Genomic DNA, 26,383 nt, shown 5'->3' with positions numbered 1-26,383 from the left:
TTGCAGGAAACTGGCAAGCAGAGTACAGGTCATCAGTATATAACCTGAATCAGTGTTTGGACTTCCTTTCCTTCTGCGCCTCAGAACACAACCACATATACTTTCCACTCATCCTAGTCATATCATACACCACTGGTGTTACTGGTTTCCAAAGCATGTGGTGCTGCTGTATGTTCTTTTATCTTATTTAATAAAAATGATTACTTTAAGTCATGTGTCAGCTCCTTGTTTTGGTCCTAATCATGGATAGGACTATTATCACCTGTAGCATCAAGATATAAATTACCAACATAAATCCCTGATTTAAGTTTTTATCGTGAATCCTACAAAGAATGTAAAATTCTCTACTAACAGTTGTTTTGGTTTCTGCATATATAACTAATGATGCAACAGTAAGAAGATCTGTCATCAAGAGCAACACATTCAACAGGAGTGTAATCTTGAGTGTGACAGTTATCCACTTGTGGCTTTTCTGTTTTGACTGAGGTTTTCACGGTTCACGAGTGAGCTCAAAGTGAAAGACAAACCCCACCTGAGCCGACTCTTGTGCTTGTTGATGGAGGTGAGGCAGTATCTGTGGACAGTGTAGAAGTAGTCCTGGTAGGGGATGCCTGAGGTGATGACCTCTGAGTCCACCACGAAGCACTCACCCCGGGCACTGCTCTTATGCAACGTCTAGAAGCAGGGAGAAAAATGGAGGTGGATAGTTATTGGCATGCATGTGTACTGGTTTTCTGTGACACATAAACTCTAAACTGAGCCTTCTGCAAGTTATGGCCTCTGACGGATGATTAACTGCTGAAAGTTGCTGTACGTTTCAGTTTTCATTTAGTGTTTCAGGGAAAAGGAAATCAATTTTACAACTTATACAACCTCACATTGTTGGGCTGTCAAAAAAAAAAATACTTCCACTGTGTAGACAATATTAAATCAGTCAGTTTTTTGCTTTGTGTGCATTTAACAGCAGTACAGCACCACCACGAGGGAATTAATATGAGTGCTATAAAAATTGAATTCATTTTGAAAATAAATTAAGCAAAATGCTTTGAGGGAAAATTGTAACCAATACTTAATATTAAGAAGTAATTACACCAACTTCTACTGGATAAGATGTTAGTATCTTCTAACTGAAGGACTTTTGAAGTTTTAACTTTAGGACGGCAATGATATGGTCTGAGTACATGTTTATACTAATTTTATATATATATATATATATATATATATATATATATATATGTATGTCACTTCTGAAATCAATGTTTATTTGTTTTTTTAGGATGTGTAAATGCATTTTTGTGAGAAGAGACGATCACTTTTAGCTGTGAATTCTGCACTTCTGAATACAAACTGGAGCCAACACAAAGCAAAAATTAAAAGACATTACTTGTTAATCCATTACTTAATAAGACACCAGAGGTAGCTCCACTCCAGTTCAGGTTTAATAAGTACAGCGTTCTTCTCAAGTTATTTGCTCCTAAACAAAGCCTGTGTGCTGAAAGGGCTAACTGTTGAAATTAAAAAAAGGCCTGTGTTTGTTAAGGACTGACCTGCGTCTCCACCACAGGGGCAGTCTTGGGGCCGAGGGGGTTGTTGAGGGCGATGGTGTAGCTGAGCACACGGCTGGTGTTCCCACTGCTGCTGTCCTGCTGCCACTCGCCCACCGACAGGTCTGAGAGAGGGAAAGAAGAGAGGGAGAACATGAGCGAGTCACGAGAGAACAAGAGACGTTAAGTCCCAAGAGATTTTGTGAAAATGAGAGAACGAAAGGATACGAGAGGTTGGGAATTTATGAATGAAAAGAAGAGAGACCACGAGATTCAGACAGGGTGAAGGGAGAGAGAGGAAAAAAAAAAGAGGGTCAATCCACGCTCCTTCATAAAAAGAAAGGAAAGAAAGAAATGCCCCAATTAGAGCAGCACAATGTTCCCAAGTAGGCAGGGCCTCCGACTGGGGTAGCCACAGGCCAACTTCATGGCTCTGTCCTCATTTAAACTACAGAAAAATCTCCAAAATAGATACTCCATTTATGCAAAGAGGACTTCAAATGTCAGGCCAACTGAAGTCATTGTTATGAAGTGACGATACAGGGCCTTGGATAAAAAAAAAAACAACCAGTGATGGAGGGTGGTTAACCCAGCGTAAACAACTAGTGTGGTTCCCTCATTAGTGGCACAATACAGTGGGCTACAGCATGTTTCTGAGTGGTGGGGGTTAAGAAGTGCTTCAGTTTTGAAATTACATTACATTATCACGTTTGTGTTTATCAGTTGGACCGAGTTGCACGGAAGCTTCACAAGAGCAACAAAACTACTTTCAAAATTAAAAAAACAAAAAACAAAAAAACACAAGTAGAAATGTTTGCAGGTGTGTTTTTCTTATTCTTATCCCTATACAAATACATACTTGCATAAATTAGTTTAATGGCAGAAAAATGTCTCAGTATCTAAAACATCAAACAGTGAAACATCAGGTTCTAGCGTCAGACATTAAGAATAAAAGTGGGATTTCCACGACAGCAGCACCAACAGTCCAGTAAGGAATGGAGCAACGACAAACACAGGGTGTCCGTAACCGTCGCTGTCTTAACAGGAAAAACTTGCTCTCTTGCGCTTAATGTTATGCAACAAGTTAATGCACGTTCTATCAAAGTTCTGCCTAAAATGCATTCTGGGAAACGTAGGAACATCACATCAAAGCTTAAAACAGTTTCAAAGCATTAGAAAAGAACTCTCAAACATGTGGCCAATAACCAGACATAAAACAAAAAGGGCTTTAATATTTCATCATTAATAAATAAATAAATGCTAGTTGTACAACCCTAGAAAAGACTTGACTGTGTGCAAGCATATACAAGATTATGTGTGTGTGTGTGTGTGTGCGTGTGTGTGGGTGTGTGCTTTACATACCAGTGAAGTGTCGTTGGGAGAAGAGGTGCTGGATGAAGTGTGTGTCAGCAGAGAAGAGCAGGTCGTGCAGCTTGTCTACACTCATGCGGACCGCGGTGTTGATGTGCAGCCGCCCACTCAGGTCAGCACAGAATGACTCCACTTCACCTGAGGGTCGGGAGCAAAATAGATTCATGTGCTTCTTTTCCTGGTTATTTTAGTAATGATTCAACCCCCCTTTTGTTGTGGTGAAATATCTTTTGGTCAGAGTTACTGATTCTGTGCAGGTCCGAATGCACCGTTAAATCTTTCTGAACGTCTTTTCCCAACATATGTAAATCAACACTTTTATGTGCGTGAGAGGGAAATTTCATATTTTAATAATAACACTTACTCTAGCGGTGATAGCAAAGCTTTGGCAAATGATTTCATGGGAACACACAGATTGTTAGTGTATGCATTTGCTTATTTCTGCATGAGTTAAGGCCTACTGAGCAGACTCTGGTTTGCACATTCAAATCTTCTGTACCCTCTCCACTTAATATTAAATCCCCAAGCAATCCTATCATTAATTTGTCAAGTTGTAGGTAATTTCAGGTTGATCATCTGACAGCAACCAAAACAACATGCATATAACTACAATTTAATAACATGCACATTATTTTTGGCTCTGGTGGACATAATCTTCCGAAGAAATTCTTTGATTTAGTTCAGGACATGTTCACTCATGTCAGTAACTCACTCCACAGTTTAAAAAAAAAAAAAAAAAACCCTTCACTGCAATTACTGTTGATGCAGAAAGCTGAAAGGTTGGATGCAATGAAGCAGTAAGAAACTACAGGTTTATAGAAGTTATACACTGTCTGAAGAGGAACTCACTGTAATAACATTTACTTGCGTAGCACAAAGACAATGTTAGTTCACAGTAAGATAAATAAAATACACTAAACTTAGAAGGCACAGCAGGTATAGAGAATAGTTTAACAATAAACACAAACAGCATAACAGACATCACAAAGATGTAATTAGTAAAATGATTCACAAAAAACATAATCACTGAATTAACAACACTTTAAATGTCTTATAATCAATGCATTCTCCAGCACTTACTCTCTTCTTGTGTGTCAGAGGAGTTGCTGGGGTCTGTGGGCAGTTCCTCATCGTTTGTGATGTCCAGTGAGGAGAGGTTTCCCAGGCTGGTGGGTGGCGGGGGCAGCATGTGATTGGCTGACTCGGACAGGCTGTCCCCACCCTCTTCCAGATTCTGATGCAGCGAGAGGAGAAAAGCGCACCAGAGGACAGTTAGCGAGAGGTTTGTAGAGAAATCACCCCATTGTCATATGACTTGAGAGGAAAGAGGCCTCAGCTGGGCTGACCTCGTGTTGATGCTGAGCAGACATACCACTACAGCCGTGCAATTAATGTGAAACCGACTCAGTCAACACAGCCCTCCATTTATTCACTTTATCTTGGCTGGGGCTTGATTTGCCCGTATCAAGATCAACTGCAGGGGAAACAACCAGAGCAGCTGTTCATGAGCAGAACTGATTGGACACAGAGTCAACCAAGACAACTACATAAATAGCTATTTCACATCCTTAAATACTAAATATACATCTTGTATTTCATGTCTTTCATTTTTGTCCAATTTTATATCACATTCCATTTTATTCCATTTCATTTGAGCTCGCTGTCCTTCTTTATTGTGTTTTGAATGGTGAAAAATATAAAGATGGTGTTAGACAAGTAAACATGCGTTGCCTAGATGATGTACTTTTGTAATCAAGTGTGTGTTACGAACTGTACAGTTACATAAAATCACTCTTTGATAAGGGTATTTTCAAAATAGTTGATGAAGAAGAACATTTTCTGCTGAAGTAAATTATTAATGTTTGTGTTAAAAAGCAACTATTCAGCTCTACTAATGCCAGCTTGTACTGGATATGTTAGACAGTGCACAACTCAGATTTGTATATCCAATATAAACTGACTCATAGCTGCAGTGATACCATTATTTACTTGCTAACTACACTGCACATTACACAAACACACACATCAATCATCTATCATACTGCACCAAAATTAAAATCAAAAAGAACTGTGTTTACTGAACTGTGTTGACAGGAGCTGTAGGTTTAGATTAGAAACACTACTGTGTCAAAGACAAGCTATTGCAGTGTTGTACGCCAAAGTACATGTGGATGTTAAGAAGAACACTCACAAAAGATGCAGAAGCAGAGGCCAGCGCAGAGACAGAAGTGTTGGTGGGAGTGGTGGATGGCAGCGAGCTGTGGGAGCTGGGCGGGCTGGGTTCGAGAGGGTCAGAGCTGAGTCTGCGTCCAGATGAGGAAGGCACCTCTATGGGCAGACAGGACGCGGAGGAAGGGGGAGAGGAGGCCCCGAGGTTGGTAGCTGAGGAAGGGCTGGCCTGACTGCAGGGCACCAGGGGCGGAGGAGAGCTGCCCGTGGAGGGAACCGACACTGAGCTCAGGTCTAGTAGATCTGTGACTGATACTGACTCGTCTCCTGGCCTGGGGAATGGAGGGAGAGGAAGTGAGAGCGGGTGAAACAGAGAGACACAAAGAAGTCACATTGTGAGAGAGAGTGTTTGTGAAGAGAACTTAAGAGACAGAGGTGGGGAATATTTAACCAACCAGGTCCAACTGTTATGGTAGTTTACATTAAAAACACTAATTCATAACCTTGATGAATTGAGTAGGGTCTGATGAAAATACACACACATACAATCAACCCCTGTCTCCTAATTAGTGAGGATTTGCTTGTTTGGTTAAAGAGAGAGAACACTAAACCCCTCAAGCTGTCAGTTTGTCTGGTGGTATTTGCACATGCATGCAATACAAGAACCTGAGGAGTATGTTTTTTTTTTGTCTGATGCTTTTTTCTGTTTTGCAAGTAATCACATTCACTTTACTGTCTACTGTCATAGAGGACTAAATATTTACATTTGGGAAGCTGGAATTAGAGAATATGGACATTTTCTTCTTAAAAAAATGACTCAAAACAATTCATCGATTCTCAAAAATGTTGGCGATTTATTTAATAATTGCCAACTAATCGATTTAATCGACTAATCGTTGTAAAACAAACATCCTTAGCTTTCCTCACTGAACATACTCATACATCAGTGTGTTAAAAAGCATCCATGTATAGATAAAAAGGCACTTAAGTAACATGCACTGCACCATATACTAGTCTGCTTTTTTTTTTTTTTTTTTACACATGACCACTCACAGTAGGCCGTTCATGTGTTCGGCAGTGGGGGAGACATAGTCGTCATCTTCACTAGTGAGGCCCAGTTCAGTGCCGTAACACTGGTGCACAATGTGCCACAGCTCTTTGGGGGACAGAGACTGCAAGACAAACACAAAGACAAATGATTATTTTGCTGCTATCTACATACAGTAGTCCAGGATGCCTCTGTTTGTTGCGCAATATACTGCGAGAGTTTTTATTAGCATTCAAAGGGCGCTGAGAACTAATCAATTCTGACTGTTAACAGGATGACAAGATTTAATGAGGTGGCACTTAAGTCAGTATGATCTGACTGATTAAAAATGGGGACATCAAACCAGAGGACACAGCCACTTCATTATCTAAATAATGCAGTAGATAAATGCTCTGTCCTTCAGTGTATCTAAAGTCTGCATACTATATGTGATGTCTAATGTTGGCTGCCTCTTGCATGCCTGTTTTGTTCTTTTAGGAGCGTGTGTGTGTGTGTTCTTGTTTGTAAGATAGTAGCTTTGTGACTCATTGCGATGTTAAGTCTTGTCAGTTATCGTAAGGGTCTGTTTGTTGTGTATCTTGTATGCGTCTATCCTGTATTGGTTTTTTAATCAGGTTTCCGTTGATCTATGCCGTATCCTCTTACATGTGGTTTGATGTTGTCTTGTCTGTTTTTTTTTTATATATCTCTTGTTAGTTTCTTTTAAAGTATAACCAGCTCAGGGACTGCAGACAGAAAATAGTCTTTTGGTTAATCTGTCAACTCATAATAATGTTAATTAATGTGTGTTGTCCCTTATAAATAAATTAATACATTGGTCAATTCAAAAGGGTCACTCATCACACTCAATGACATCGTCAATGATCATATTTTTGGATTTTGCACTACGCTAAATTCTGTTGACCTCCATGATAAACTTAATTAATTATATAAGCTACACAACAAAGTTTGAAATTAATGCTCTATTAACACTGTTTTCACAATGTAGCATTTGATGTGTTTACTCGTGTTTCAACTGCACATAAAGTTTCATCTCGCTGTCTGCTGCCAATTGCTGTACTTAGCTGCCGCATTTCTGCACCGGTGCCATCCAAATAAATCTCTATATTCAAACTCAGCCAATAGCAGTGATTTAAATTGTTCTCCCGAGCCATCTCCTGCTTCTTGACATTGTGTTCTATTCTGAGAGGGTAACCACTGTCTGTGTCACACCAGGCAGTAGCCAAAACCGCCAGGAGGGTGGGAGAGGAGGATGTACCTTGTCCATCAGTGCGTTCTGCCACAGACGGAAAATCATCATGAAGCTGCGATCCCTTGCTCCGAAAGATGTGAAGAAGTGCTGAGAGGGTGAATATCGGTGGGACAGGAAGGAGGGAGGGAAGGAAGGAAGGAGACATTAGACAAGAAAAAAAAAAAAAAAAAATGACAGGGGATTTTGACGACTGGTTTCCCTCTGTTGAGATATTTGCTTTGTCATGGTGAGTAGAGATACAGTTGAGTCAGCTTATTTCATACTGCTTCACAAGCAAAAAACCATTACTTGAAGTAAACAGTATCAATAGCTAGCGCTTTATGCTTTTGTTGCAGTAGTTACCTTAAAACATAAAAGGACAGAAAATTCATACGCTACAAAAATATGCTTTTGGAAGAAGTCTTTAGTCCTTGAGAATATCTTAACCAGGACCGAATATTATTTGTGCTCGAGTCTGACCTTCTCATTGTCAGTGCTGATCTGGATGGCATTTGGGATGAGCTTGGCAGTCTTCTCCTTGGTCATAGAGGTCACGTCTTTCAGCAGGATAGTGATCTGAATAGTGAAGGGGAGAGATTTACTGTCTGTATGCTTCAGTGTGTATTTCTCCGTGCGATATTCTTATCTCACCAAGTGCCTGAGCGTATCTATATTGATCTGCAAACAGGTGCATTAAAAGGACTTCTTATCTGATTGCAGGTGTGACATTAACCAGGTTACAACAGGCACGTGTTTGCCTGTGCGCATGCGAATGTGTACACAGTGCGTGCGTGGCTTACAGTGGTTTCCCAGCGGAAGATGTTACTGTAGAAACAAAGACAATTCTCCGACAGATAAAGGCGTCCCTGAAGCAGTATGTCCTTCTGCAGGGCACAAGAGTAGTCTGAGGGAAGAAACGGGAGAAGAAAAAGAGGTCAGTTGACAGAAAGACACTTGCTAGTATCAGGAATCACTTCTACAATGCATGAGGCTGATTTTAAATTGAGGGGTTTCGCTGAGTCTTTCTCGAGTGTGCGGTGACACAGGTATAGCTCGCCCCACGTGGGTACAGCACCCTCATATACGTACATTTATCATACGCCGACGTGTCTCTGACATATGTGCGTCTCACTCACCAACTATAAGTCGCTCTGCATCAGGAAGTTTCTTAAAGATTTTACGAAAATCCTCGTTCCGCTGTTTGTATGTGGGACTGAGAACCTGAGGGAGAGGACAGGAAATATTAAAGAGGACATAGTAGTCTACCCCACAACTAGCCTGCACTACAGTCAACAGCCTTAGGCTAGACTGGAATATTTGGTGAAGCAAGTGAGAAAAACAGTGTATTTATCTACAGGACAAACACTAAAATTCTTCAGCACCAATGATAAGCTTTTTACCAAGTGTAGTTCTAACTGTCAGGAACTAAAATCAAACAAACATTAGCAAAGTCAAGTACCCTGGAGTCAAAATGCGTAATGAGGGGCTGTTAATGTTTACTTACATTGTACCAGCTCTGCATTTTCTGTAAAGAAAAGAACAGTACTCAGTTATCTTGGTAACAATAAAAGGTTACAGTGCAAACTTATTTAATACAGATATGGAAAATCTATCAGCATACATGGCTCCGGTAAAGTAGCCCACTTTGATATTTGTATGCATGTAATCCTGCCAGTTCAGTCCATATTTAACCTTTTGCCGTTTTCAGAGCTGTCAAAACTATCAGCACTTCTCCATTTTACAATAGGTACGTGTCACTGACCAGCTGTAATGAATAGACATTAATATCAGCTATTCTTCTCACAACAATGAGCCGTAAATAAAGGACCTGCGAAAGCTTAAACAGAAGCCTCGGGCACAAAGAATTACATGCAACATCTGAGTAAATTTACATAGGGCAAACATACTAACACTTTACTGTCTGCTGACAGAAACGGTCAATATTGTAAGAGCTCACATGGCTACAATGAAAAGTTAACAAAAATACAAAACAAACATTTAAAACATTCGCTAAAGATATCTGGTCTGAATGAGAATTTACTAGCATGAAAGTGGAGTGCTATTCTACAACTGCATTTACCCACATGTAAAATATGTGGGCAGCACATCTATATTAATCCCCCCGCCCATTCAAAAAGATTATTGGTATTTATCTTTATTTGTTATTCACAAAGTCTAACTGAAAAAATGAAGTTAAAAGAGCATTCATGCACAACTGTTTGTTAGCTAGTTACCAAATGTTGTTTATATCAAACTTTAGATCATAAATATGATATGAGTCTTTGATGAGGACACACGACAAGACTAGAATAAATAGCCTTATCTCCTTAGCTCACTGTGATAACATGAAAGAGATCTGAGTCTAAGGATACATAGCGATCACACTATATTGAACAGGAACATTGGTAGTAAGGTCTTGCTTTTTGCCTCACTTCTCCATGTGCATGTCTATATCTGCTGAAGTCATTCTAAGTTTAGCACTCCTCTATAACATCAGTGTTCATTTTATTAATGAAAACTATGACTAAATATGTTCCTCAACGACCTTTTTTCCATGACTAAGACGAGATGTTGACGAGACAGCACTGATGTCGTTAAACACTAACCGGGACTATGTCATCATGCGATATTGTTGACAAAAAAAAGACAAGACTAAAATGTAGTTCAAGAAATAAAAACTTTACCAAAATCTCTCTTTATTTTTGTTGACAAAAAAAGTAGATAAAATATTATAGTCTGGTTTTTTTCTAAAATACAATCCAAATATATATGTGTGTGTGCGAGTGAGAGAGAGAGAGAGAAAGAGAAAGGGCATCAATATTTTAATTTTTTTAATGTAAGCAGATTGTAATTGGTGTGTGTGCAGCACTCTTTTCAATTTCATTAGGCTAACTACTTTTATTTCCGTTGTTCAGAACAGAAAGGTATGTTTGTCATGCACTTTGGGTGACCAAAAAATTGGTTTCAAAATGTTTGATTTGTCTGTCCAGCTCTCGCTGATTTATGATTTATAAAGAGATTATTGGGCCCCAGTTGTTGAATCGTGTTGGTTCAAAATCAGGACATGTTCCATGTCTGGATGTATTCCATCAGACCAGACACTTTCTGCAAAGCTGTATTCTTAATCATTCAACCTGTGTTTTTCATCAGATAATGATGAACTCTTATGTGAAATAAGTTTGACTAAAATGACAAAAAATTATTGGTTATGTCTGGACCAGATTGACTAAAATGTTCAATATAATCTGATGGCTCAAAATTAAAATAGCAAGGGTTTTTTTTTTTTTAAGATAAGACTAAAATGCCTAAACACTAAAACTTGACTTGTGTGTATTCTGAGTTACCTTGGCATTGCGGCTGAAATGTCGAGAAGCAATTGGGTAGGCGGATGTGAGGGAGGAGGCAGAAGGTATGGAGGGCAGGGGGCTATCTGAACCACCTCCTCCTCCACCACCACTGCTCTTCTCTCCTCCTCCTTCACTCTCACTGGCCCTGCCACCCCCAAGAACCCGGCGCCGCAAGGAGGGAGAGCTGCCAGGGGTGCTGCGCGGAGAGTTACTGGCCGTGCTGGAGACAGAAAAGACAACAGAGAGAAAGATTTAGCCAGGGGAGAACAGCGGAAACTCTTTCATATTTCATTGCAAAATTTTGCTCTGTAATGCCTTTAATGTCAGGCTATGAAGAAAGGCTGCAGGCGTTTCCTATTTGACAATAGCATGCAATCTCAAACCGCCAACTGAAGACCAAAGGCTATGTAAGGCCTCATTTTGACTGATACAGCAGCCAGACAGCTAGGGTATTTAAAGCCATCCAGTAGTGGTTTTTAAGACTGTCCAGTCAAGAAGTGTAGCAACAAAACACAGGACCCACAGTCCTTTAGAATAAAGAGTTGGAGTTTTAGTGAGCCTGTGTTGTAATAACAAATGTCGGATCCAATTTTCTCCTGATAAATTTAAAGGACAGGTTCACAATTTTTCAAGTCTGTCCTAAAACAACAGTCAGGTGCCCAAATGAACATTGACACATGTTTTTCCTGCTGTATTCATTCCTCCTGTTCATACTGACCATTTAGAAATCCCTTCATAATGCATATTCAGTGTAAGCGATAGGGGACAAAATCCACAGCCCTCCTCCTGTGCAAAAATGTATTTAAAAGTTTATTTGAAGATAATATGGGGTTTCAGCTGTCCAAGTTAGTTAAATCAATTCTATATCTTTCAAAGTCCAGTCTTTTTAGTGTCAAATTTTCACTCTTTTTGTTACAATCCTTCCACAGCTGAACAGGAAAACACATAGCTGAAACACAACGAGAGATATTTTGTTTTTTTACTAAAAAAAAAAAAAAAAGACTGTAACTGTGGAAGATACACACTTTATTTGACTAACTCAGACTGCTGAAGCCTTATATTATCTTATCAGATTAACCTCTGAATACATTTTTGCTCAAAACAAGGACCGTGGATTTTGTCCCCCATCACTTACATTATGAAAACATTTGGAGGAGATCTTCTAATGGTCAGTATGAAGAGCAGGAATCCTTTTGTGTGGACAGAAACGTGCACTTAAAAAAGATAAAAGCAGATTGGTTGTCTTGACTTTGAGGTAACAGTGTGCTCTACTGTTCAAATGATTACTAAATATATTGATAAGTCAGTTGACATAAATGTGAACGATTAAGTAAAAAGGACATCTGCTGGTAAGACAAAACTTTACTTGTGATTGGCATTTATCATATTTTACATTTTATACACATAATAATTAATAGATGAATTATCAATTGATGGGTTACTTGTAGTTAGTTTAAGCCCTACCACAGTCCAACTTGTAAAACAAAGCTAAAACCAAAACAACGTCAGCCACCCTTGAATTTAATAGAACTGACATGGTTTTACCTCCACTGTCATCATCAGGGTCGGTCCTACTGCTGCCAAAACATTTGCATCTAATGTTCGGGTCAGTGACCCGTGAAAATGGCTATATTTATGCCACAACACAGTTACCATGGTGTCACCTCATTCCTTTGTAAGTAAAACAACCGCTGCATTCACCATCAGTCAACTTAGAAATTTGCCTACGTCAAAGTTATTTATCAGCATCCAGGCACCATGAATCAGATGTAGTTGTCCCAGAGTTAGCTTTAAATCTGTAAACTCCACACTTAGGACTTGATGGATGCTCTGCTTGCTCGCTCAACAGTATCACGCTCCTTCTGGGCTACAGTTAATTATTTCATTACCGAAATAATTCATGTACATCAGTTCATCAACTCCACTTAAGTCCGACTGCTCTCCACACGCCAAACCACCTCGTCTCAAATTATCCCCACGTTAACCTTCGTTTTCTGACTAATTTCTCCATCAACATCAGCTGCCGTGTTGTCATTCCCTCAATGATCAGTTTATTTGTACCATTTCCCTTCCTAATTTATGCAAAGTGATGAAGCCAAACGTAATTCTCCACATGACAGTTTAATTCCTTCAGTCTTGTTCTCATTTTCCCCTCCTCATCCCAACTGGAGGCTGAAATTAGTCTGAGTGGTGCAAGGATGTAATGTTATGTCTTACAACAAGTCAGGTGCCCATATGAACACTCAAAGAGGTTTTCATTCCTCCTGTTCATACTTGCTGTTAAAAGATCCCTTTCAAATGTGCTTTCAATGTAAGTGATGGGGGCCAAAATCCACAATGTGTCCACACAGTCATTTTGTACATAAATGTATTTAAAAGGTTATCTGAAGTTTTTGAGGCTTCAGCAGTCTGAGTTAGTCATATTAAGAGGATATTTGCCACATTTACAGTCTTTTTAGCATAAAATTCCCTCTTTGTGTTTTCTCAGACAGTTTTCCTGTTGAGCCGCGGTGGAAGTTTAGTGACAAAAAGAGAGACTTTGGCACTAAAAAGACTGTAATGTTGAAATATATCTAATATTTTACTTATGTAATCTGGACAGTTGAAGCTAAATATTGGCTTCAGATACATTTTTTTTGCACAGAGGGAGACTTGTGGATTTTGTCTCCCCATCACTTACATTGTAAGTGCATTATGAAGGGATCTTCTAGTGACCAGTATGAACAGGAGGAATGATTATGGCACGAAATACCTATTTCAATGTTCATTTGGGCACCTGACTGCTGTTTTAAGACAGACTTGGTGAACCCCTCCTTTAATGGGGGGGAAAGCTTTTAAATACACTGCCCCTTTCTACTGAAGATGTACAGAAGGACTTGAAACTGTCAATTTCAAAGGATGTAAACGATAGCACTCTTAGTGTGTTTGCTACTAAATGTTTTATTTTAACTTTAGATTGTTTGGGAAACTCATACCCATTTATGCATTTCAAACTGAATATTTACTTCACTCTTTTGTAGCATATGACAGTATGTTGTTTATATTTATAGTCATAACAATGGTTTTTTTTTAAGCTGGCCTCTTGGCCTGGTCTTCCTTGAAAAGCAGACTGTACTTCGCTATTTAGAGTAAAAATGAAACCAGCATGTAAAAGAGTACAGCTGAGACCTGTAAACCTGGCTGCAGATGTCAGTGACAGAAGCTGCGGGGTGAGGAGGGAGAGTCAATATGATCATCTCCAGGGCAGTGAAGCCAGAGATCCATCCTTGTCCCTCACCAGGTTGTTTTTTTTATAGGAAAATAATCCTGAAATATCACGTTATTTAATCCGGCTATGTTAATTAGAGAGGCATTATGACAAGTGGCATTAAGCTATCTTTAGGTAAACGTACGCGGGCGGTGTAAATAGGCTTGTTGTGACCAGGACACTGAGTGATGTAAATCTGTGTCAGCATGTGTTTGCAAACCGGTGCTAAATCCCGGCAACCCGGCAGCATTGCCAGAAATTTCGACACAAACCTCCAGCCATCTCTCTCTGGTGTAGCTAGCCTCGATACTGTCCTGTCTCTCCTATCACACATTAATGCAAAGCGAACTTAAACAGAGTATAAGCTAACAGTTTAGCTAGCACACCGGCTATCCAAAACAAGCGATGAACTCGTTTACGACACAATAACTGACGAGACAAAAAGAAAAAAAGTCAAATGAGTCGTTAGGAGGAATTATCCAACTCAGTCCAAAAAAAAGCAGTGCAAGCCTGGAAGCTGTTATCGTCAGTGAAACAGGATGGAGAAGTGGGGAAGGGGATCTTGTCAAACCTTGTGACCGAATGACCACCGACAGGCTGAGCGTAAACATGTCGCTATCAGTTTACACGGTTAATATCAGGCTGTGGCTGCACACCTGTGCTCTAACGTAAACTACACCCGTCCCGCCCTTGTTATCAGTGAGAATTGCAAAATGTGATTGTCATTTGACCACAACAAACGAGCGGTGTATGAAGGACCAAACACAACTCACCGCACAGCAGATGCTATTCATCACACTTAAAAAGGAGACTCTCATTATGCCACTTACTCGAACATGTCATGAGGTGTTTGCGATCCAGCTGATGCCCACAAAAACACACACACACACACACACACACACACGTTGCTGCTCACTACTGTATCAATATGGCACCGGTGTTCCTGGTGTGTGTGTGTGTGTGTGTGTTTGTGTGTGTGAGAGAGAGAGTGTGCAAGCCGCTAAAGGGGTGTATGTCCGCTCTTCTGCCTTGTTTTCTTCGCTCAGCTTCGGGGTAGAAATGCGCCCATCGTCGGCCGTCCCGCGGTCGGATGTTAGTTTCCCATCGTGGCCGACGCCCCTGCACCTCGCAGCCAGGTACCGGACGGACCCCTGTTCCCTATGCCGTTTGCAGGACCCGGTAACGGGCTGCCGTTTTTGCGTCCATCCGTAATCCCCTTTGCAAACGGGGAGGGAGGGAAGGAGGGAGGGAGGAGGAGGAGCAGGGAGTAGGAGGCTCCATGTGCACAGTGAGGCCTTGCTTTTCTTTTTTTTTTTTTCTTTTTTTTACAGTAAGGTGGTGCTGAACTGGGGGGCACCGAGAGTCCAAATGAGGGGTTTTATGTTAATGTAAAAATGAGACTTGTGAAGGCTATATGAAGTATTCTTATATTTACTATCCAAACTGATGCTCAAAACAAAAACTAAAGCATTAATTTTCCCCAAAGCATGTGCATCAAGACAAACACTCTACCTCATGGTGTAGAGCTCAAACCATTAGTGGATTAATCAATTGACAGTAAATTTACTAGTGACTCTTTTGAGTCATTTTTAAGCAAAAGTGCCAAAACAAATCACTGAGTCCAACTCTTCAACTGGTTTTCTTATAATAGTAAATCAATAATATTCGGGTTTTTGATTGTTAGTCAGACGAAACAAGCATTTTGAAAATTGGGCTCTGGGAATTATCATGTATTTGCAAATGTATGACATTTTATAGACCAAATGATTAATTGTGAAACTAATCAGCAGATTAATCAATGCTAAAAATAATGATTAGTTCAAGTTATAAAGCCCTATTTCAATCTATGTGTTCCAAACAAAACAAATACATCTAACATCTAACATATAAGGGTTGGGATTAAGTAGTTAATTTTGGGATTAATATATATATAACAGATGGAGGCTGTGGGTTTCTTGCAATAGTTGAAATAACTACTATAAAATGTATATTTTTTATAATAAAATGACTGTAAATCTATGAGGTACATAAAGGGTCATGCTTCATCTCTTTATTTTTCTAGCAGTGCATAGAGGCAAAACAACAAAGACGTCATGCTTCACACTTCAAACAGTGCCTTAACTGTAGTTTTTTGTGCAACTCTAGTTCATCTTTGTGTCCCTAAATACCATATTTTAAATTGTAAATACGGAGTCCATGGCTGCCTGTAGTGAACCCACCTGGCCATAGCCCAGAGCCCACCCAATCCCTTAACCCTCAATCTCTCTGTCCATCCCTCTGGATTAGAGTCCACATCATAATCCACGCTGGCCTGAGCCAGGCCCACATCTCCACCATGCTGTCTCCCTCTGTGTAATCTGCTTTTCTGAGGTTCACCAATGGCCCATAACAACGTCAGAGTTTCATGGGCCGAGTGGTCATTGAAAAGAGGACAAGAAAAGAGATAGAATGTAGCTTAAAAGAACCGCTGTATATGTACAGGATGTGGGTATACAGAACAGCACGTAAGAAAACATCCTTCGCTATTGCCTTTTCCTTCCTGCCCACAAAAATGTCGTATTTCAACACAGCAAGAACAAGAGGAGAGAAGAAGTGCAAGTGAACTTCTGAGAGCATACAGATCGATGTCTTTGGGTTAATTAGGAGACTTATGGTATACACGTGGCACATTTTCAGGAGTGCCAAAAATCCAAAAAGCCTAGAGTACACACGTTCTGCTAAAGTGAATTAAAATCTATAATACAAGAGGAACCAGCAACAACGAGTGTGTGGCAGTGCAGGAATTACCAACAAAGACAGAAACTCTACAAGGATGTCTGAAACTAAGTTCAACTGCCACAAATAGATTAATAATCAGATCAGTGCGTGTAAATGCGACGACTGAATACAGACTACGTGAACCAGGAAGAGTCACAAAGCTGCAGTGAGACTGCATAGACGATAGAAAAAGAAATGTCTCATCGCAACTACTATCAGTCAGTGGGTTTTATGTGTGAGACATCCTTTGTAATGCTTTCTGAAAGTTTGTACACTTGTCTCAGAAAAACTGACAACTTTAACCAGGTCTGGTCAGGTGTTGAGTTGCTCCAGGATCAACCTTAGAGCTGAATTATTAAAGAGTTGCGCTGATTTACTCTGAATATAAAATGTGCTATGTTAAGCGTTAAATAGCATCATTATGTTGTATGTCTCCGGCATAGATATACAGCCTGTGCTCCCCCGGGCCATTTCAAACCAAAACCAAAACCCCTCTGACACATTTCCTACACACTTCATATTGCACTTGAGACTGTTTTCCTCTGCTAACAGATCATCAAGTGACAAGAGGTACGAGTTATACAATATTTGAATATTTATATAATTGTTATATATATATAGCAATATCTAAAAGAAGAGGCCTGTCAGTCTTCATATTTTTGAAACTCAGCATGTGATGTTATTATGCCAATTTAACATGTTTACATCAACATAAGTAGAACGAGGACTCTGTGTTAGGCAGAATTGACCCTGTCAGCTGTACTGTGGAAAATGCATTTGTGCTTGTTGAGCAAAACAAATGAATGCAGCTCTACCTTATCAAATCTGGTGACTGAGATATTCAAAAGGCAATTAAAAAAAAAAAAAAAAAAAGTACAAATGTGTCACAAATAAACTCTTTCAACTCCAACATTCAAAGGCAGGGAACAAAATAGTGCAGTCAGCAAATGAGCATCTACAAATACAGTTATGCATTTATTGACCAGTGTTCTATAAAGGAAAAACAACTGAAATATCCACTTAGTGAATGATTAAATTTAGCCCAAACAAACACACAAGCATATTGACCCATTGACCGTTGATGTCTCACGCTATCAAATTATTTTTGTCAGTAGCCTTGTACGGAGAGTAGTTACTCTAACAACTTGTCACTCTTACTGAGATCAGGACAGGAAATTTGAACAAATAAAATAAGATGTCCTCAAACAATATGCTTTAATTGCCTTAGGTGGTGGAAAAGAAAACACAAGACACAAGTAGAACATTTTAGCCAGCTCTAACACCTCATCGTCCTCTCTGAATACCATCACTGATATATCTCCCTGGAGAAGTTTCCACTGGATGCTCACTCTGGATGAAGACAGAGATACAAGTCATTTGCTGTCTAATGAGCCTTTATAGCGGCCCTGGCTTTGAGGATACTCAGGATGAACTGTAGCTGATATGCCCTGCTCAGTGTGGGACTTCAGACCTGCCTGGCATCCAACCTGTACTTAAAGCAGGTCTAAGACTGTTTTACTTAAATATAAAAAAGTGAGAACACAGGTTTCTAAAATACAGTATTACAAATTACTATATGGTAATTATAATTACAGGAATATAGCACACACTGACAGGACTTCATCCTCTCTACCATAAATTCTGCTCCCTGATATTAGAGATACTTGAACATAATCACCAACTGTGAGCTGCTTCATTAACTTTCTGTAAAAATAAAAAAAATCCTGTAACATAACAACATTTTATCTCCACTGGCACAATGAAATTCAAGTGTGAATATTGCCCCGACCACTTTTAATGAACTGACCGAGTCAATAATGGGAAGATTCAGTATAGATGGTTCACAGTTCACAATGAATCTCCAGTGCACCTCCAGCCATGTGTCAGTTGCTCACAGTTGATTTTATTTGTGGAAAACTTTCCACTGTTAAACAAGAAAAATACACATTTGCCATACAACCCTGCCTTGGGTGTAGACTTTTGCAGCCTTGTCAAAGTTGTTTGGCAAATGCAAATCAATTGTGTTCGGGGAGTTTGTCATGCTGTGCAAACACTTCAAAGTTGACTAGAAAATTGTTCAAATGAGGTAAAGAACACATTTCAAAGTGCACTGTATATCTTCTATGGTAAATGATTCCTTTACTAATTGTCTGTTTTTAACTTATTTTAGTTTTCTTAATACTGACAATTGTTTTATAACTGAGACTTATTGTTACTGACATCTGGTTTTTAGTAGTGTTTTATTTATGTGCCTTTCTGTTGTATTGTCCTGTCTGAAACATAGCTGCAGCGATTAATCGATCAGTTGACAACTATTAACTAACTATTCAATTCAACTAATATTTTGATAATCAATTCATTGTTTTGAGTCAGGTTTTTTTAAGAGGAAAATTTCCAAATTCTCTGCTTCCACTTTCTCAATGTGAATATGTTCTGCTTTCTTTAGTTCTCTATGATAATAAACTAAATATCTTTGGGTTGTGGACTGTTGGTCGGGTTTAAGGACATCGCCTTGCACTTTGGGAAACTGTGATCAACAATTTTTTACTATTTAAATTGAGAACATAATCGATACATTAATCAATAATATGAATAACTGTTAGTTGCAGCCCTAGTCTGAAACTTGTAATGCTGCTGTCCAGACCAGGTCTGCCTTGAACAAAAAGGTAACTGACCTCAATGGGACTTTACCTGGTTAAATAAAGGTTAAATAAAAATGAAAACAATTTGGTGAGAAGTATCAACATTAGTCTTGACAAATAAGATCTGAATGCTTTGTTTGCTCTACCATTAACCTGAAAAGAGGTATGTGTATTTTCTAAACCTAAAAATGTTACTTCACTTGTTTTTTTTAAAAGGTGTATAAACATTAGTTTATCACTATAAAAGGCGACTGTCACACTACCATCGGAAGGGTCATAATTAAGATCTGGATGTTACGTTTCATGAAGCAAAACAATGTAACTGGGTCAATAAAATGATGTGTAAATGAAGAGGACAAGGGCACAGCTGTTCATGTGGAGCAAAGGAGAGAATCACCCTCTGCTTGCCCTCTGTAGCCCACTGCAGTGGTGCCCAGAACCTCCTCTGATTGGACTCACATGACATCATCAGACTGAGAGCCCACTCCCATTGGCTGAAGGTGATATCATGCTTCAGAGGAAGGATAAATGGCGCAGGAACCCCGCCTCTAGCTCCTTGTGACTGTCCCAGCTCAGTTTTTCCTCACTGCCACAACAGCGGTCTCACTTTCTTTGTTTACAGTTTACATAACCTTGCTGTTTCCCTTGTTTAAAGAGGTAATTTATTATGAAAGCTTATTATTTTAAAATACTTTTCAATTGGAGGTCATGTATGTCTTCTTAGTTGTTAGTTGGGGTGTCATGGGCATGTCTTGCTTCATCACTGAAAGTCTACCATCTGAATGTTGGCCTGCTTTTTTTTTTAATAAGATGTCAGTGTAAAATGAATCAACTCAACTTAATCAGGATTTTAACAGTAGTGTAATCTGTTCTCTCTAGTTTTAGCCATTAGCTAATTAACTCCACCCTGATCCAAAATAGTTGACCTCATGTGGCATTTGTGAAAAGTCGACTAAGCGTAAATCTGTCAGATGTAAGGCCTTTTTTATTTCCCACCAGCATGCACAAATGAAAGGCTACTCACTCCAGTCTGTCATTGCAGGCAAATCTGGTCTCAGTAGGCCTGAATGTAAATTGGCTGAGGTTTTACAGAGCTATAAGCATAGATTACCCATGAGACAGTCAAACAGAGTGCTGACGGGTGTGGACGCTGTGTTCTAAGCCACTGAACCTTATGTGGTACTGCTGCTGTAAGATAAGTAAACCCAGCCTCAAAGAGAGAACCTTCAACTGGATGAATGAAGAGGAAAAACTCTTTAATTTAGGCCTCTGTTCATGAAGGAGGACACAAAGGCTACACACTAGCCCTTTATTTCATTATTTCTTGAATCACTGCCTGGTTATTTGGTTTGAATCCAGCACACTAACCTGCAGCTGTCCCAGTCAGAGTCTCTGCTGAGCAGGCTCCTGAGGGACCAACGGGAGCGCCGGCTGGGAGATGGGCTACGAGACCAGGAGCGAGACGGTGGCAGGAGGAGGTCCTGTGAAGGGCTGTCCTGACCCTGCTCTCCCCCCTCCACCTGAGTGGTCACAGAGGGGGAGGGCGAGCGGCTGCGGTGTTGAAGGATGCCCTTCTCCCCAAGCTCCTCTATTACAATTTGTGGTGTTTTGCCCCATTGCCGCTTAGGAGTGCAGCTGTGCTCGTCTGCGTTTCGTTTCTTGGTTCGGGTCTTGCTGCGGTGGGACCGGCTGTGGTGGCTGGAGCGTGACAGTCTGGGGCTCGGGGAGCGAGACCAGGACTCCGTATCTGAGGATGGTGGCAGGACAGTCAGCGTTGGGATGGTGATGGGCTGAGCCAGGGCGATACCTTCTGGTCTCACAGGAGATGGCATAGTCATCTTCAGAGCTTTCCAGGGCTTAATATTCTCTTTCGGTCAAGACAAAGGCACCATGAGGTGATTGTTGCATCTTCAGAGTTGAGGTCGATCACGACTAATCACGATGTTACAGTCATGCTTGCATCCAATATATTTTAGAAAAAGGATGGGTAAACACATCAAGTCCTGCATCCAGGCAAATCAACTGACCTATTAACATAACTGAAAATAATTCAGTATTCGCTTCTTTCCTGTGAACTTAAATGTCTTATCTGGCAAGTAAAATTCTCTGCAAGTGGCAAAAGTGTAGCTCACAAGTTCACACCAAAGCAAACAAGTGGACAGTGGTGTGGGTGTTCCTTCACAGTAAAAAGCAATACGGCAGGAAGCTGAGAGGAGGCCTGTCAGATAATATCACAGGGTTTCTCAATTTGTGCTTTTTGGCAATCCATTTCCGGCTGTCCGGTCTGTATGTGTGTTGGCCAAGAGTGACTACGATGCTTTATTATCCCTTTCCTGCGTTTTGCTTATGTGCCTCACACCCCTTCCTCCTCTGCACCTCTTGCGCTGTCCGACGTCACTCTTTCGTCAATACTCCTTCCTTTGGAAGACTTCAGACCAGCATTTGCATAATCAGGCTCATCTTTGCAAGAGTTGAATCTCAGACAAAGACAGACCTACGTCTGGAAGTAGCTACCTGAGAAGTGAAAAGAGCAGAAACTTTGCATTCAAAAGGCTAGCCTACATCTAGCTACCATTTTCTAAAATGTTTTTTCTTGAAATATGACTCAGTTAACCTTCCCACTAGAACAAATGATTGTGAGACTAGGGCTATTTCTGTCTGGTCTTTGATACTGTCTGTTCTGCCAGTTCTGGTAATATGAGATATCATATGACAGATTATTTGCAATGAAATATTATTCCTGTTAGAAGACTGATCAATGGGATTTATTTATGAGGGGTAGTTCATGTTATGTATATTATTTTGTCCAGGCCTGGAGATTTTTTTTCTTATTTTAACAGTATTATTAAACATTATTTACTCCCTTCAAAAAAACTCAAAAAATAGCCAAAACTGAAAGTTATGACTGAGATCACTCATTGAGATTTTATAAAACTGCTGTCTCCAAGTTCAAGAGTGAGCCATCGCGCTTAACACTCACTGTGAGTTTCTCAGTAGACAGTAAGACACAGAGAAAAATATCATTCTTGTGCGTTGCAAGGAAACCTCAAACACATCTGGATGAAAAAACAGATGCTCAATTTAAATGCCACCATTTCCCAACCTTGATAAAGAAAAACACAACTTGTCCTAAAATGAACAGACACACAATGTCACACAGCAACAGCCAGACACCGCAGCAGACATAAACATACCCTGTGACATTCAATACACCCACACTAACAAGGTCAGATTACCACTATAGGTTACAAGGTCATCACTATATGAAAACATAACTGCAGATGTGTCCTCCAACCGGGAAGGTTGGTGTTTGTGTGTGTGTGTGTGTGTGTGTGTACGTGTGTGTCACTCCATTGTTTGCCTTCAAAGCAGGCACTTCCAAGGCAAGAGCCCAAGCCCGTCTGACAGTATTTGCTGTGATCTGTTTGAACAAGAACAATCTTGGCACAGACTTGTTTGTCCAGAGTAATCCACCATAATCCTCCGTGCAGCCTTCAACAAGCCTGATCTTTTTTGCCATAAAACACGGACCATCTCAAGCTATTACCGTACTACATTACACCACCGACTACAGCCATTTCAGATGCAGACCGTTGAGGCACAGACAGGCAGCAAGTGTTCAGGAACAGCTGATCCTGCGATATCAAGTTCACCAGTCAACACGGTTGTTGTTGTTGTTATTGTTGTTATGTTCATTTCGACTTCAGAAACGTATCGCTTAAATGATCTGCAGTTGAGTGAAACACAACCAACCACTCTGACATGTGTTGTAATGATATTGTGTGCGATTAAATAACTAAGGACAAAAGGGTGCGCAGACAGAAAATGGACAAATTATATGGGACAGAAAAACTTTGCAGCCTGAAAAGACTTTTAAGTTGTGACTCCTACCTCCCATTGGATGAGTTTCCTCCGTTTCTGTTATCTTGCTCGGCCTCGTAAATAAGCCGAGAGATGGTGCGGGGAGTAATGTTAAAATCCACTTTTTCACAAGAACACATCAACATACTTAGGATGCTCAAAGAGGCATCTGCCGGCTGTAGCTAACCGTTAGCCTTTAGCCAAGTTTAGCTAACGTTACCCCCGACCTCTGAAGGCCGACAGCTCACAAAAAGATGACTATCTAACGTTAGTTGGCTTTAATTTCCAGTAGAGAAAGTACCATGCCGACGTCTTCCATTTTCACTTTTAAAAACACCCCGACCGGTATAAAACACTGCTATCAAACACAATTTAAAGCTAACAACCGAGTTAGCTTAGCATTAGTCGTGTTTAACTTTGTTTTAAAGTAAGGGACAAAGAGTTTTTTGTCGAAAAGTGAAAAGGAACGAAGCCAGTCCGTTGGGTGATTAACTTCATACATAGTGGGGGTGGGGTACAAGAAATCTCATCAATAAAAATATTACTTCTTCTTCGCTATATTTGAGTAAAGTATAATCACACCAATGTCTTTCATAATAGTATTCCAGAAATTATAATTAAGAGTATCGTAATGTGTGATTAAATAGTCACATCAACCAGAACAACAGGACCGAACACCCCTCCGACAAACTTTGTAGTACAGTCCGGGAAAATAACAGTCCAGGAGGATGTGGCGTGCAGAGGACGACTGTTTACATCAAACACACAGAATCTGCTGAATATTAGTTTTATTCTCCAACAACTATAATCGTATGAATTGACTAAAATCTAATCATTGCCTTCATGAACCGGATCTGGTTGTTACAGTTATGTTGCGTTACTGAGAATAGAAAGCAGACGAAGCAATCCCTTTTTCCGCTTATGTAGACTAGTCGACAGGGCTGCCTTGAAGCATGAATATGAAGCCATCACAACAGGTGTTCACAGTACACCACGAGCAACAAATACAGGTAAATCAACAGATTTAGCATAGTTTCAGAGTTAATTTGAAGGGAGCTGTTATGTGTCCAAATGTAAGGGGCATTGCGACCCCTTGTGTTGAATAGTCCTATGTGCAGTCATTATTTCTAACCTGGTGACTTCTGCCTCATCCTTTCCCTCAATAAATGGCTATAAAATCTTTGTTACATTTGTGAGCACTCATTGAGCAGATATTCTCCTAAAAAATAATAAATACATTGCTCATGGACAAACACACACAAAGCCAGAATGGCATAATCTATATGGCAAATGGGAATTATCCGTCTCACCTTCTGCTTCCTGCAGCAGCATCGCTCCATATGGTGTCATGATCTATTATAGGTAGTATGCAGCCTCTAAGACATTGGATATCTTCTCCTCCAGGACACATACAGTAAACACGGCCAACGACAGGTCACCTTGTCTGAAGCTGAAAACAAAATAGGAAAGATTTCAGCTAAGCTGATGTAAGACAGGCGTGCATGGGTTAAAAATGTACTCATAGATTATTAAAAAAAACTTAAATGCTGTGGATTTTAGGGCTGTAACTAACACATTATTTAATTATCAATTAATATGTTGATTATTTTCAGTTATTAAAGAAAATAATTAGTGTTAATGTCCATCATAGTTTCCCTAAAGATAGGCAGATAGATTCTTTATTGTCCTTCAGAGAAACTTGTTGCCACAATCTGTAGAGCCTCATATAAAAACATAGATACATAAATACAATATGCATCTACAAAATATCGACATGAAAGACATCCATACAGGATACATCCACATTCATACACACACACCTATATACATAGTACATATACACATGACAGTTACTGGGGTATTTTGTTTAGCGATGCTATGGCAAAGGGGACAAAACTCTAAACCTGCCATAACGTGCCTGTTTCTGGGCTAGGGATCTGTATCTGGGACCAGATGGAAGCAGTGTGAAGAATGGGTAGAGGGGGTGCCAAGGGTCATGTGCTATTGTGCATGCTCTGTGTTTAATGGCTTTGCTGTTGAGGTCAGAGAGGTTGGATGTGGGGAGGCCAATAATAAGCGACAATAAGCCTAAAGTGATGTCTTCAAACACAACTCAAAGTTAGTCAGTTCACTGCCACTTAAGATGAAGAAGATCAGCAAATCCTCACGAGTGAGAGGCTGGTGAACAAGTGAATGTTTGGCATTTTTGTTTGAGAAATTACTTAAACAAATAATCAATTATCAAAATAGTTGACAATTAAATTTTATTGATCCACTGACTAATCGTATGTACACACTTTGCATCTTTCAGTCTTATTTCCACAATGTTGAGCCCTCGCTATACGAGACTTTTTGAAAATACACATTAGGACAGGTGTCCTCACACTTCAGCAGCTAACTTGTAGAGGCTATAAAGCAGAGAAATTTACAGTCCTGATAGAAATTAAGTCAGCTTTATCATTTAAGTAGGTTTCATTAAAAACAAGAAAATACATTTCATAGCATATATGCTGAAAATCTACACATCTCTTTGTGTAATGAATTTGCCTTTACCTGCTTGTCAGTTTTGATCTTCAGCCAGCAGCATTTGTGCCTGTATCCTCTCAAATCGATGGCAGAGCATCACAATGACTTGGCAATTTCAAATTCTCCATAGGTTTACCGGATCTTCTCACTCCCTGTGACTGCCTCCTGCAATCAACGCTCCACCGGCTCCACTTCAAAACAGAGGACAGAGATCCGTGTTACATATGCAGCCAGGGCAAGAAGCTGCTCCACGTTACAGGGGAGGGAAGTGTTGCTGAGTACTTCTGGCTGCTGAATCGGGAACTGGAAACTCGATCTGTGCTAAAAATAAAAAAAAAAAACATCACCAGCATAGTGATGAAGGAGGTGTGTCACTCACTGTGTGCATGCGTGTGTAGGGTCACAGAGGTGCAGCCCACCCCCCATATACACAACACACACACACACACAAAACACACATACACAGGGTTTATCATATGTCAACATTTCCTTGAAGTTTTCCCCCCGTGTGTCTGTCAGCACAAGGTCTTTCTTTCACTCTCTCCTGGTCACATGTGTGTAATTCTCAAGATTGCTCTGCCAGATTTTTATTGTCATTATCATTCATCAGATAGGCTCCCACAAGGTTAAAAGAGGCGAG

At 40.1% G+C, this 26,383-nt stretch overlaps 1 protein-coding gene across 6 annotated transcripts in view; it reads right to left on the bottom strand.

Annotated features, from left to right (window-relative positions):
* gramd1a (GRAM domain containing 1A) overlaps positions 1–25,874 on the bottom strand; it is a 33,698-nt gene extending 7,824 nt beyond the window's left edge. Inside the window, exons 1-14 of one of the 6 annotated variants that reach the window (XM_042423296.1) lie at positions 25,771–25,874; positions 24,528–24,667; positions 10,708–10,930; positions 8,868–8,888; positions 8,500–8,584; positions 8,164–8,267; positions 7,844–7,939; positions 7,391–7,471; positions 6,138–6,256; positions 5,107–5,416; positions 3,996–4,149; positions 2,907–3,053; positions 1,548–1,669; positions 533–675 (exon numbers count right to left, since the gene is read on the bottom strand). In XM_042423296.1, coding sequence (XP_042279230.1) covers positions 533–675; positions 1,548–1,669; positions 2,907–3,053; positions 3,996–4,149; positions 5,107–5,416; positions 6,138–6,256; positions 7,391–7,471; positions 7,844–7,939; positions 8,164–8,267; positions 8,500–8,584; positions 8,868–8,888; positions 10,708–10,930; positions 24,528–24,628 — 1,706 coding nt within the window. In that variant the 5' untranslated portion in view covers positions 24,629–24,667; positions 25,771–25,874. Of the gene's footprint in view, positions 1–532; positions 676–1,547; positions 1,670–2,906; positions 3,054–3,995; positions 4,150–5,106; positions 5,417–6,137; positions 6,257–7,390; positions 7,472–7,843; positions 7,940–8,163; positions 8,268–8,499; positions 8,585–8,867; positions 8,889–10,707; positions 10,931–13,878; positions 14,481–14,787; positions 15,204–20,724; positions 21,871–23,247; positions 23,661–24,527; positions 24,668–25,770 lie in introns of those variants that run through there. The other 5 variants (XM_042423293.1, XM_042423292.1, XM_042423295.1 and 2 more) reach the window with 5 other exon arrangements.
* Positions 25,875–26,383: the final 509 nt, after the last annotated feature.

This window comes from Thunnus maccoyii, chromosome 10, assembly GCF_910596095.1.
Source record: "Thunnus maccoyii chromosome 10, fThuMac1.1, whole genome shotgun sequence".
In the NCBI taxonomy this organism is placed as follows: domain Eukaryota; kingdom Metazoa; phylum Chordata; class Actinopteri; order Scombriformes; family Scombridae; genus Thunnus; species Thunnus maccoyii.
Note: the sequence above shows the minus strand (reverse complement) of the source record. Positions and strands in the feature narration are given on the sequence as shown.